Source organism: Rhinolophus hipposideros (genome assembly GCF_964194185.1).
Source record: "Rhinolophus hipposideros genome assembly, chromosome: 5".
Classification (NCBI taxonomy): domain Eukaryota; kingdom Metazoa; phylum Chordata; class Mammalia; order Chiroptera; family Rhinolophidae; genus Rhinolophus; species Rhinolophus hipposideros.
In genome coordinates, this window is record NC_138051.1 from 53,493,280 (window position 1) to 53,507,443 (window position 14,164).

General features: G+C 40.6%; 1 protein-coding gene across 2 annotated transcripts in view; it reads right to left on the minus strand.

The window, feature by feature from the left end:
* The window catches only part of RORA (RAR related orphan receptor A), a 682,873-nt gene that overhangs the window by 516,848 nt on the left and 151,861 nt on the right, over positions 1-14,164 (minus strand). Inside the window, exon 2 of one of the 2 annotated variants that reach the window (XM_081048555.1) lies at positions 9,338-9,391. The exons of the other annotated variant lie outside the window; for it this stretch is intronic. Coding sequence (XP_080904681.1) covers positions 9,338-9,391 — 54 coding nt within the window. The remainder of the gene's footprint in view (positions 1-9,337; positions 9,392-14,164) is intronic. 2 annotated transcript variants of the gene reach the window in all.

Below are 14,164 nucleotides of genomic sequence, written 5' to 3' on the forward strand. Positions count from 1 at the left end.
TTGAAGGATAGTTTACTTTCTGTTCTCTGCCTACCAATGAGTTATTCAAATGCACCTATTTATTATAAAAACCACTGTATGAGCAATTACACATGTTTCCGGAAGAATAAAGGTTGATAAAAATGTTTCTTACTCCATTCAAAATCTGCTGTAAGATACACTATTGTGACATATCAACAGAACATTTCCTCTCATGGGGAAACTAAAGCCCAAGATTTTCTGCTATTTATGGACTATAATAAAAGATTCTTCTTCTCAATGTTCCTTATCTATTTTGTCCCTAAGTAGAGATCAGTCTAAAAGCTGGGACAAGGACAGATAGTATGGAAGAGAAAAATTAAAGTGGGTTCAAAGCTCCCCAGTTTTGGTCGCCAACAGCTCTAATAAAAAAGGGGGTTTAAAAAAAAGAAAAAAGGGGTTTAGTTACTTTTGATGAATTAATTCATAAAATGTAAAAGATAGATAAAAACCCAGTCCCACATTTGAAAAAACAATGACTTTCGGGTAAGCGTCACCCAACAATTATTTCAATGGAGGCAAAGGGGTGTCTATATCATCTGATTAATCCCATCGCCTTGTGCAGGGTATGCTTTCAGAGAGATACTAAGTACTTGGTAAGTGAGTAAATTGTAAAGTAACTTCTTGCAAGGAGAGACAGATTTCACATTTCCCAGGCTCCCCCACCACATCTGGAATCATGCTGGGCAAAATTAAGGCACCTGATAATTACATTTCCTAATCATGTGGCATCCAGACTCCCATTTCACATGTCCTCTTGGCTCACCTTTTCCTCCCCATTCTGCTCCAGCTAAAGTCAATGCATTATAGGAGCCTGCTTCTCCCCAGCCTGGGCCCAGGTGGTTGCCATAACAACACACCCTAAGAGCAGGCATATGACAAGGGTCTTCCTATATACCTCAGGGCAAGAGGGACTGTGGGAGACCCTGAGGCTCACAGTGGGGGATGAAGCAAGACGACCCCATCCACAGGTAACATCTCTCTTGGCCATAAGCCACTCAGTAAAATACGGGATGCTGTCACTGGAGTTTCTGCTGTCTCACCCAAAGAACACACAGGAAAAGTCGCTTGGGACATGTCAGCCACCACATATCACCTCATTTTTTCATTAAAACAAGCAAAATGGTCAGAATCTGGAGTCAAAGACAGTTTAAAATATCCAGCCTAAATCTAAAAGCAGGTATCCCCAAAGTCTTTATGAGGGAGGAGCTGCTCTTCTTCCCCCCCTAGAATTTGGCATTAAAGACATGGCAGGACGTGCTGACATCACGGTGATGCTGGTGCAGGTGGCAGGCATATCTGCTGTGCGCTGATGTGACGTATGGTTGATATTAGTGGGTGTTGGTGGCACACGGTACACAAGCTTCTGGCCTCGTCTCTCACTCTGAAGAGTAGTTCCAAGACTTCAAATTTTCTTACGCACAAGCCCTAAAGCCCTTTGTGATTTATTCATCCCAGCTATACTGACAGTAACTCAGATTTATACAGCCTTTTTCTAATTACAAGATTTAAAAGGAAATGTAGTGCTTTAGTTGCTGGGCCTGCAAAGAGTAGGGTATTATGCATTACTGTATCAGCATCTTGCACATAGTAAGTGCTCACTAAATGTTAATGAGTTGAATGGAAATGCTAGAGGTGAAGCCAGCACCCCCAGCCTGAGGGGCACTGCCACGTGTGCACTAGGTCTTCTCAGCTCCTTAGGCCTGACAGCGCACCCAGGTGACACTACACTTTCAAGAGGAACAAAGGCCTATGCCCACACACAGGGCATCTGCCACCAAACCGCAGCACTGAGGGCATGGCCGTGGGCCACACTTCCCACTTCTTGTTTCTTTCTTAGCCTTTCCTTAAGACCCAGCTCAGGACCTCCTCCTGTAGCCCTCCTCTTCTCAGGACCCTTCCTCTTTTCTGCAGTGCTGCTGCACTGTTGATTCTGCACTTCTTCTGGAACTTACAAAGTAGAGTAAGCGGCCCCTTTTACCTTCTGACAGTATTCCCTCTCTCCCCACTTAGGTGATAAGCTCCAAGAGAGCCATACAGTGGCTCCTGGACAGCAATGACTATGGTCTCAGATCCCATACCCCAAGCAAGTGGCCCAGACGCTAGTGAAAGGAAGAAGAGAATTCACTTCTGCTCCCTTGTCTGGAAAGGAGCGTTTCTCTGGACTGGTGTTTCCTGGGAGAGGCCTCTGGGAACCCTCAAAATCAGGTCTGGCCACAAAGATAAAAAAATTTTAACCAGAGGTTAAACCACAGGTTAAAATCTTTTAACCAAAAAAAATTTAAGCAGAGTGGAAGCTGACAGGTCAGCACAGAGCAGTGCAGTGGGGCACTCCCAGAATGGCTGCAGTCAGGGAAGAGGTCTCAGTGGAGGGGAGCTGAGCCAAGTGTTGAAAAACAGGAGGAGTGAGCCCAGTAGAGAAGATAAGTGAGGGTGTTTCAGGCAGAGGGAAAAGCCTGGATAAAGGCTTGGCATGTTTGTGACTACTGCCTCTCAGATGAGCAGCCTCAAAGGGACCCTGGGCAGTATTTGCATTTCATATGTCTATTAACATATACACTCAGTGTCTGGCATTCATACATGGGGATGAAGGTACCACTTTTTCATCTCCCAAATGCATAGGGATGTGACAGGAGCTCTGTGCCTACAGGGCCATGTGGTCTCCATCCCGCGGTGTGGATATTTACATGCTGACTCTCAAGGGCCAGGGGCACGCTCCCTATGGAAAGCCTGTGATGAAGTATGACACAGAATAAGCCATCCCACTTCCTGTGGGCTCTTCTTCCATACTTGGTATTTCTAATTTATCACAGTCATCTGAAAACGACAGAATTTAGTCTGAGTATATTGCCGGAGACTAAGACCCACAGCACAAATGGATGGTGACGTAAGGTGTGAAGAGTGGGCACTCAGATCAGACACGGCCACCAGTGTGCTTGCCAACCCGCAGGACACAGCTGCAAGCTGGCCTCCCAAAGTCCATCATTCAATGGCACTACCAATCCCCTACGTGACGAAATCACATTTGATGTCTTCACATTGTGGAGCTGCTGTTGTTCCTAACTAATAATTCCACATGTCACAGAAAATACAGATTCTCTTCATCTTGGGTTATCTTATTTTATAAAAAGGAAGCTTGTGAAAAATATGGGTGGGGAGAGAGACAAAAGACAGCCACTGCCCAGAGACAACATGCTGGAGTATTTATATTCTATCAGTGTAACTTGATAAAAGCATAAAGTTGTGTAATCTAGAACCTAGTATAGAGTAAGCGTTGAATACACTTTATCTCTTACTACTGTGTTTCCTCAAAAATAAGACCTAGACGGACCATCAGCTCTAATGCGTCTTTTGGAGCAAAAATTAATATAAGACCCAGTCTTATATAAGACCTGGTATTTTACATTATATATTATATTATATATTATATTATATTATATTACATTACATTATATTATATTAATTATATTATATTCCCAGACCCATATTATAGTAAAATAAGACCAGGTCTTATATTAATTTTTGCTCCAAAAAACGCATTAGAGTTGATGGTCCGGCTAGGTCTTATTTTCGAGGAAACACAGTATCTAAATGTAAAGAGCCCTTCAGATAAGGTTACCAGATCTTGTATCTGTACAAAAGGAATTTTGTATATCAACATGATCAGCTAATAGTCTAATAAAATATAAACTAATATCCTAGAATCAAACTGGCCTGGTTGACATCTTTGATTTCCTATTTACTAGCTGTTTCTCCTTGGCAAGGTTCTTAAAAGTTTCTAAAGCCTCATTCTCCTCATCTTTAAAATGGGACATTTACCTCCACAGGTGTGCTGAGAGGATTAGATGGTAAGTGTGCATAGTTTTTGGTGCACTCTCTGAAACAGCGTGTGTATTCAATAAATATTAGCCGTTGTGATTATAAAAGAATAAGAACATTAAATGACAGCTTTTCAACTTAAAAATCCCAGGTTTGTCCAAATCGAGTTTTCTGTGAAAAATGAGTCAGTGTCGCAGAATAAAGAACATATTTGCCCTAGCCACTGACAATGGAAAACACAGGGAAAGCCAAGCACTAGTCCTGGCCCTGAACTGCCTTTCTGGGACACCTCGGTCACATCACTTCTCCAGGCTGGCCTCCCACGTGCTTCAGAATAAAGCTTTGGTAGAGTTCATGCTGGATAATGTCGTAAGACCCTTCAAGCCATAACATTCTGGAGTCAACCTGGAGGGCAACTGTGACGGCAAAGGTCAACACGGTACATTTTATGAACCATAATTAGAGGACAGAGTGATGGGGCCTGTTGGTCCCATTATGTAATTAGCCCTCTGCCTCCAGGGAGGACCTGTGTCCAATTATGCAATCACATTCTGAAGGGAAGGTACCAAGTCACAGCAAATCATTGAGAAGAACAACTATGATTCATTTGAGTCACAGTTTCCACCTAAGAAAGTCACCCAGGTACTTTCAGTCTGTGCCTTCTCAGCACCAAATATTTGAAGAGCACTTCATTCCTGCAAACCCTTGCAATACAAAGGGTACATTTACATGGTTCATTCTTACTGGCTTTACGTTAGACTGGTGAAGCTACATCTCATTATACTTGGGCTCTAACCCAGTACTCCCACACAGCCTGAAATCCTAGTGCAAACCTTAGAATGCACGAGAGTCAACAAAGCAGCTTGTTAAAAACATAGACCCTCCCCCTTCCATACTGAAGCTGCCAGTCTATTGTGGAGCCCAGGGATATACCATTTTCACAGCCTCCCCAAATTCCTCGGCTATCAGTGGTCCACACTGTGAAAACCACTCCCTGAGATTCATCATGGATAGCTTTGGGAAGACCAGACGGACGGCTGAGCGACCACCATAACCTGAGTTGAGGTTTCTATGCTTCTTCTGTCACCACGCAGCAAGAAAAACGAAGGCCCAATCTGCCCATCTCTTGTCATGCGACAGAAGTGCAATTCTAGAGTTTCTAAGATGCAAGCCGACTTGGGAAGAATAAGCATTCCCCAAGTTACCGCCCCCAGCATTTGTCCCCCCATACCTAATGCTGCCTCACTGCTTGCCCTGAGCTAGTGACTCACTCTCCAGTCTCCCCCCACAGAGACTAAAAAAGAATCACTCAGTGTTCCAAGTACCTCAAGCATGGAGAGTCTGAGCCCAAAGTAATTGAGTAAACAATGTATTTAAGGCTCCAGGATGTTTCATGAGTTACCAGTAGTGTGATCATTACAGGGTTATCATTTAGGTACAATGCCTATGGTCAGAGGATTTGAACACTGGTGTTCTTACTCAACACACTACAGTGTCACGCTCAACATATACACACACATTGCTATGTTTGGGGCCACTGTCCTACCCTCTGGGATCTTACAGATCTTCACCCCATCCATTCTCAACTTCATAAACAACGGGTACTAGCTGTATCTGTTTGCCCGCATGGTGGGACATCTCAAATCCTTTTGCTACTTTATCCCTCTCAGAAACTTCCTTGGTTTTGTCAAATTATCCTTAAGGTATATTTGTCTAGCTGCAGATTATTTCATAAATGGCCAGAGATGGGCTTTTGATTTTGATTCCAGCACTGTCCATGATAACATCTAGTATTTCGCCTCCCTTTTTGAACATTAACTATGTTTGGGTCAGTCTTCGGAAAACTGTCTGCAATGATTTGCAAGCCTATGTACTCAGTTATCACCTATAATTCTGGCTGCTCATCTCCGAGTGCAATTTGAGCTATTTTTTCCATATGTTTTGTTCATACAGATGCTTTTCTGCCTCTATTTAGCGCACTTGCCCACAGCTTCGTATTTCACTGTTAGAAATACCCAGAAGTTTCACTACAGAGACAATTATATAAAAGTGTTAAACTGGATCACCCCTAACCAATGCCTAAGGGCCTGTACTGTTTATAGTTCTCTATTCAGAGAAATGACACTGTGTATCTATCTACCCGTTGTTTCCTGTCTCTACAACAGTGTCCATCCCTGAGACAGTTTCCTCTGATAGCATGTTCATTAACAATTGTAGTGGGTCAAATGCAATTGAAAAATTTGAAAACTTAAAAAAAATCAAATACAAAACAATTGTAGTGGGAGGGAATATCTGGAAAAATTCACAATGTCAATTGCATTTATTTGCTGAATTCTCGTGATGATTGTCGAATTGTTCCACGTGCTTTGACATCATAGACGAAGCTTCGACTTCAAAATATTTAATTGTGAGTGCCTCTAAGTCTACACAGGCAAGGCAGAGTAGGTGGCTGCGCAATTGTCCTGTAAAGCTGAGCAATCCATTTAGTCGACGCAGATCATTCTGGAAAGAATGGGATTACTTTGCCCACGTCAAGAGTCTCCACTCTTGGAAATGACCACATTCACACATGTGTCTATTTATGCATTCCTATTCTTTGGTTTAGTTCATTTAACTCTAGATCTGCAGCCCCATCACTCAATAAAACAGCAAAATTTTATTGGGTGCACAAGCAGTTAAAACCTTTCCTCCATTGGGTAAGATGCAGAAACAAGTACTCTCGAAAATACAAAGAGAAATTAGTTTGATAATGAAAAACCACTGAAAGCAATTTATGAACCATTCCCCTGACGGTATATAAACTCTTAATATACTATACATAATTCAGGCTTGGTCTTTTTTTGATTACTCTCTTCTAATCATACATCTTTCTAACAGCAATACTGATACCTGAATCTCTGTTACTCACTGTTTCAGAGGGATATACAGTAGCAAACACGCCTATGCATTGAACGAAGCTAATAGCTTGTCTTGTTTACTAAAGTGGATGCCTTTGGTAATTTTATTTTTTTTAAAAAGACTAATCAAGCAGTTGCGAAACCAAATATTTGCAGAATCCAAGCAGTTCTGTACAACCTAAATTTGTTGCTGTGTGCCCTTAAATAAACAAACTACATGACTGCCATAAATAAAAGGAAACTTAAATGGTAAAACTATTATTTCCTCAAAAACGATGCAGGTCCGGAAAAAAGTTTCGCAAACTAAAATTGGGTGGAGGATATAATACACGGGGAGCCGTGGTATCCCAAAGGGGAGAAAAACAAAAAGAAATTTCAGAAAGGAAAATAAATTAGTTTAGCAAAGTCACAATGAGAGAGGGCAGACTGAAATAAAGGCAAAGGATGTAGTGTCCAAGGAAAGAGGAAGGGGCGAGTGGAAACAGCTGGAATTGTTCAGCTGTGTCAACATTCGGCTGTTTCACAGATTGACTAGCAAAGTGTCATCTGAAACCAATTACATTCCCAAAACCCCACGGACCCAGTTCATAACATTGATTAATCCACAATGTGAAAAAGTCCCCAAGCAAAACTAGAACAGCTGTCAGCCCTTGGAGCTCAAAAAACAGCAATTGCTTAAGAAAAGAAGAAGAAAAGCTCTTCTTGAAACTTTAGGGATTTTTCAGAAGGTATACGACTGAAATAGAAGATCAATTTAAAACTACTCCTACCCGTGTTTGAGAACTGTTAGAAAAGTAGGGGTCACGTTTAAAAAACAAAAACAAAAACAAAAACAAACCCAAAGTCCATTCCAAAATCATCACACAACAGCCTCAAAGTCTGGAATACCTTGTATCTTTTTGCCCCCTGCTAAAAGTAACACTATGCATTTCTTTTTTTTTTTTTTTACGTAGGTTTATATTTTGTTTACGTACGTTTATATTTTTTTACGTACGTTTATATATTTTTTCTCATTATTTTAAATGTTTTAACCTATTTCCTTTGGGCCTTTAAATGAGCTATATTTAATATACTTTCTAATAAAGAAACATTTTTTTTCCTTTTGTTACATTTCATAGAGCTAGAAGTATACACAAAGTCCTTAATTTGCAAACATCTAACTTGAGCATGAGTCAAACATACAAATGGCCACCACACCTCTCCGATGAGCCCATCACTTGTACAGCAGACTGTAAAGACATACACAAAACCTTGGCCTTGCCTTGGAAGCTATTGCTGCTAGACATCCAGCCACCATGTGCTTCAGAGGAGATCCCAAAGCCATACAAATGGCCATGAAAGGAACCTTAAGAAGTCTCCATCCATTTCTATAGATCCTGGCCTGAAATCTCCACCACAAGACTGAAGAGGCTGTAGGGGTCCCTTATCATATGGACGAATTTTGTTTTTCCCACAGAAATAAGATACATGCTTATTTATTTGTCCATTCACTCAGCAAACTATATCAAACATTGGATTTCAGCATGTGAATTTTGTGTATGAGTAAACCAAAGCTTAGGAAGGTTTAGCAACCTGCCCAGGGCCAGGTCTGTACAACTAGTAAGTGTTACACTTTGGCCTTAAACTCAGAGCTATCTGATACCACCTAATTCTGGGCTCTTTCTAACAAAACGTGTTACTACATTATGCTTGACATAGATTTTCATACGCTAGTTTGGGAAGCCCAAAGCATGCAAAGTATAGTTCCTACGGGGAAACACATTGCAAATTACAAAAAAACTGGATATAAATTGGACTTGAAGAACATAAGCTGTTTATATATTCAGATTCCTCTGTGCTTTGCTCCCTCTGTAAATACCCCATTAGTAATCTAATGGTCTCCTCAGTTGAAACAACACTGTAACTGCAACTTTTAAGAAATTGAAATATGTCTTTGATATATTTGAAGCTTTTCACCAGATACTTAATGCTAGTGTCTCATGGCACTAACCCGTCTTGATATTTTTTAAATTCAAACCATTCGGAAAACACACACCTTGACTTCATTGGTACATCCCTGGATTTGAAAAGGAAAAAAAAACACAACCCACAATTCACTGTGTCTATCAAAGGAATCCAGGCTTATTCATTTTCAAATTTCAGAATTGGAAGATCAGTGTTAACAAGTTATTTCAGATGTAAGGAAATAGTGTTACTAAATACAATTCTCCAAACAGTAACAACATCTTCAGAGCTTTGCAATAGGTAACATCTGCACTGAGTTTTGAAACATTAGAGATGGGAGTGGTAGAAGGGTTTGGGGGCAGGACACCGAGACAGAGCAATTAGTCTCAAGACAGATTCTCCCTTTTTCTTTTCTTTTCTTTTTTTTAACCCTAGAGGATATTTATAATTATTGTTTTTTGTAATGCTCATGATGGCACAGATAAAGAACACCAATTGTTCCCAACACAACTCTTAAGTACAGTACACGCTTATAAGAGCAAATTACTGTTTATACATGGACAGGATTGTAAATGAGGGGAAGAACATTACAAATTATATGTTACTGAACAAAAGCCAAACATTTCCATTTCTTTCTTTTTATAAAAAGATATCATTACCTGCAGCTTGCCCCCTTCTCTCAGTCCCCTCAATGGACACTGGCACTGATAAGCCTACAAGAAATACAACAATAAGTTTACATTTTTATGTTATGATTTTAGAACATGGGGTAATATCCAGAGGTAGAAATATACAATCATTCACGTTTCCATATTTCAAGCTACTCTAATCACTAGAACAGAAAGATGATAACTTAGGTGCTGAAATGGCGAGATCATCTGTCCTAAGAAATACACAAGCTACGACCCTCAAATAAATCTAGCCTAAAAGGTGTACCATTTAACAACAAAAAAACTGAACTGGAAAAGAACTGAAATTAAGTTTTATATAAGGTTGGGTCTTTTCTCTGTGCATTTTCATTAACTGCAAGTTACCATAAGCTAGACTCTTTTTATTTCCTTATATATAATTCCTGTTTTATAAAACCTAGTCCTCTTCCAAGAAACTGTTTTGGTAAACATATATATGTTTACAAATATTATATATATATATATATATATATATATATATATATATACACACACACATATATATGTATATATATATGTAGATGTGTATATATATATATATATATATATATATATATATATATATATATATGTATCAGGCTACCACATGACCCTAAGGAGGATTGAAAGATCACAAGGATAGTATATTTCTCATAGGTTCTAATATTGTTTAGAAGATTAATGAGGTAGTACATCTAAAGCACTCAGAACGGGGCATGACAATAGAACCATTAGAGAACAATGTTAAGTGGTCAAAGTGAGTGTTTTCATTCCATTGGAGGTTCTAGGAAACGTGAGATCCAAGAATTTAGGTCTGGTTAGTCCCAAGGTGGTTTTGCAGCAAATAAAGACTTTTAGAAAGGTGTGGCTTCCTATCCACTTCTCACCACCATCAAACACACCTTTTGGTTAACTCTCTGCAGAACAGAAGTTGAGCAAGAGTATGTCTACTCTGAACTACAACTGGCAAAGGCCCGGAAGTAGTAGTCTCTTTCCCTTGCTTCTGTGCTGTAAATGCCTTCTCTGAGCACTTGGTTGAGATTCATATGCTTAAAGGCCTTTTGTTTGAGTGTGAGACAAGGTAGAGGGCAGTGAGCAGGTATACTATTTCTCACAACGAGCTTCCTTACTGCTCCTGCTTCATTTAAAACCAGGACATTCAAGGACCCTGTGCAATGATGAAAAGCTCACATCTCAACAGCACGGATTCTCTTAGGGTGGGACAGATGAAAGTTTGTCTAGGCCCACTTCCTCACAGCACTGCCATTGCTTTAGCTTCTCAAATGGCATGAACTGCTTAACAATGGTGCCACTGCCTAGCAATATATGTTGCTGGGCTTGACTGGCCTCAACCCAAGGGTGTTCAATAATGCTGGCCTAGTGGATAAAGGGCAATGGACTTGTGGCAAGAGTCAAGAAATAAAATTTTGGCCAGCCCGGTGGCTCACGTGGTTGGAGCTCCGTGCTCCTAATGTGGAAGGCTGCCAGGTTCAATTTTCGCATGGGCCAGTGGGCTCTCAACCATAAGGTTGCCGGTTCAACTCCTCGACTCCCAAAAGGGACGGTGGGCAGCACCTCCTGCAACTAAAATTGAACACGGCACCTTGAGCTGAGCTGCCGCTGAGCTCCAGGTTGGCTCAGTTGGTTGGAGTGTGTCCTCTCAACCACAAGGTTGCCGGTTCGACTCCCACAAGGGATGGTGGGCTGCGCCCCCTGCAACTAGCAATGGCAACTGGACGTGGAGCTGAGCTGTGCCCTCCACAACCAAGATTAGAAGGACAACAACTTGACCTGGAAAAAGTCCTGGAAGTACACACTGTTCCCCAATAAAGTCCTGTTCCCCTTCCCCAATAAAATCTTTAAAAAAACAAATAATAAAATAAAATTCTCATCTCAACTCATCTCAACAAACTGGGTATGTTGCCTTTGCAAGCTACTTCCCATGTCAACACAATTATGCTTCACCCATCTTCAGATTGGGGATAGGCAATGCAAGGGTAGATCTACTTCCAATTAAAAAATGTTGGGGTTTTCTGCAGTTACTGAATTTGTTCCCACCACAAATGCCAACCATCGCCAAATTCACTGTTACATTTCCAAAGGTGTTCTCTGGTATCAGACTCATGGTTTTCTTGAATATCAAGCAGTCTATTTCAATGAACATAGGTAATGTTTCTTAGTTTCTTACCACCAAAGCTTTGTTACCTCTCATAACTGAGCCGGACCCTTATAGATGATTGGCAGTGAGGTTCTACTGGCCTCCATTCTAGAACAGTGCCACCTACAGAGTGGAGCCTAGGTACAAATTGGCAAGCGTGTGCTTGCTACTATCATGAGGTACAAAGGATCCCAGGACCCTCCCCCGAGTAATGCCAACACACTTTGATGTCACTTCTCCTCTGGAACTCTTGTAAGGATAAACCTTAGCCTTGAAATGCAGCCTTCTTTTATTTCGTCTGCAATTCATCAGGTACTGACTTGGGAAACACAAGGTCAGACAATTAAGTTTGCGAACTTGTTGCAATGATGTTGCTAAGCTTTTTTTGATATCACAGGGATGATTCATTATGAATTTGTACTGACTGGACAAACAGTTAACCAGGTTTACTATTTGGAAGTGCTGAAAGCCTGTGTGAAAAACTTAGACGACCTGAACTTTTCGCCAACACTTCATGGCTCTTGCATCACGACAATTCCCCAGCTCACACGGCACTGTCTGTGAGGGAGTTTTTAGCCAGTGAACAAATAACTGTATTAGAACACCCTCCCTACTCACCTGATCTGGCCCCCAATGACTTCTTTCTTTACCCAAAGAGAACGGATATATTGAAAGGAAGACATTTTGATGACATTCAGGACACCAAGGGTAATACAACGACAGCTCTGATGGCCATTCCAGAAAAAGAGTTCCAAAATTGCTTTGAAGGGTGAACTAGGCACTGGTGCCGGTGCATAGCTTCCCAAGGGGAGTACTTCGAAGGTGACCATAGGGATATTCAGCAATGAGGTATGTGGCACTCATTCTAGGATGAGTTCGCAAACTTAACTGTCTGATCTCATACACACACCCCACAGGAACATTTTTCAGCCATACAAAAGAAAGAAACCTTGTGATTTGTGACAACATGGGTGGACCTTGAGAACATTATGCTAAGTGAAATAAGTCACGCAGAGAATGACAAATGCTGTATGATCTCACTTACATGTGGAATGTAAAAAATAAACAAAAACAAAAAGAAAAACCAAGCTCATAGATACAGAGAACAGATTGGTAGTTGCCAGATTTGGGGGTGAAGGGAGCTGAGGAGTGAACAAAATGGGTGAAGGGAGTCAAAAGGTACAAACTTCCAGTTATAAAATAAGTCCTGGGGATGTAAGGCACGAGTACAGCATGGTGACTATAGTTAATAATACTGTATTGCATATTTAAAATTTGCTAAGAGAATAGATCTTAAAATTTCTCATCACAAGAAAAAACTTTTTGTAACTACGTAGTAATGGATGTTAACTAGATTCACTGATCATTTTGCAATGTACATAAATATCAAATCAAATCTTGTTGTACATCTGAAAACTAATATGTCAACTATATGTCAACTTAAAAAGTTATGAGAAATTCTGACCCAACTGAAGCCATTTTCTGTGTCAGAGTGACTTAATTAAAGTCTTTATGATGGCTGTTTAGAACTTAAAAAAAAAAACAAAAACCTATTTGTACGCCATCCATAAAGGAGTTATGTAATTAAAAAAAACATACATACACTGAGCAACTGAGCACCTACTCTGTACTAGACCCTGCCCTGGAACAGCCCAAGTCCAGTGAGTGATACAGACACAGAAATAGACATGGTATACGGGCAATCACTTTGTTATTCCAAAAAGAAAGCATTGCTTTTCAAATGAAACCATAGGCAGCACATCTGCAAATAGGTCCAAACACATTCTTGGCTATAAATGCTCTTCTTTGGCCTGAAATTGATTCTGATATTGAAATGCCTTTAAGGAAAAATGAAAATGTGTGTACTAATTCCTTATACTTTACCAAAATCACCTTCCTTCTACCAAATTATCTTCCTTCCCATTAAATGGATAAAAATTCTTATTATTTTACTGGACTATTCCAGGGGAAAGTGTCACAAAGGTGGTAGACTCCTGGAAATGTGTCTCAATGTTCTAAGCTCCATCTCCTTTGCCTCAGGTGAGGTTAAGGCCGTGGTTGCCATGCTATGGGCTAAAACAAATTCACAGGAAAGCCACGGGATATTTTAAAATTTCCAGGACAACAGAGTTCTATCTGTCAGACAGCAGAGACTACTACTAAGTTCTTTAAAACTAACTATTAATAAATGGAACTGCTAGGTATTTCTCTTGGTCTAGGGAGTGAAAAAGTTACTGCGCCAAAAAGGCACCATGAGCTGAGCAAGTCTGGGAATCTTAGGGAAATGGAGGAAGGAGGCTCTCTCCATCGGACCTCAATGTCCTCAGGAAGCAGGCTTACCAGTGTTTCTACGTTTCAACCTTGAAGGGAGCTGCTAAGGGAGACTTAATGGATTTTGTCACTGTGTGACATGTCACTTCGGGTTTAGGAAGAAGAGATGGTCCTTGCAGTTAGAAGAAGCCTTGCGATACCCCACAACCATGTATGAGCCTGGCATGTAACATGTGCTCAATAAATGGTAGTAGTAGCAGAGGGTGGGGGGTGGACGATGGTGAGGGTTGTGACTATTATCTCCAACCAGATTTAGTTGACTTACAAAATGCAATCTGTCAGAATCTATTCTTTTCTCATTTTTCCCCAAGAGCATATCTTTGGCAAGG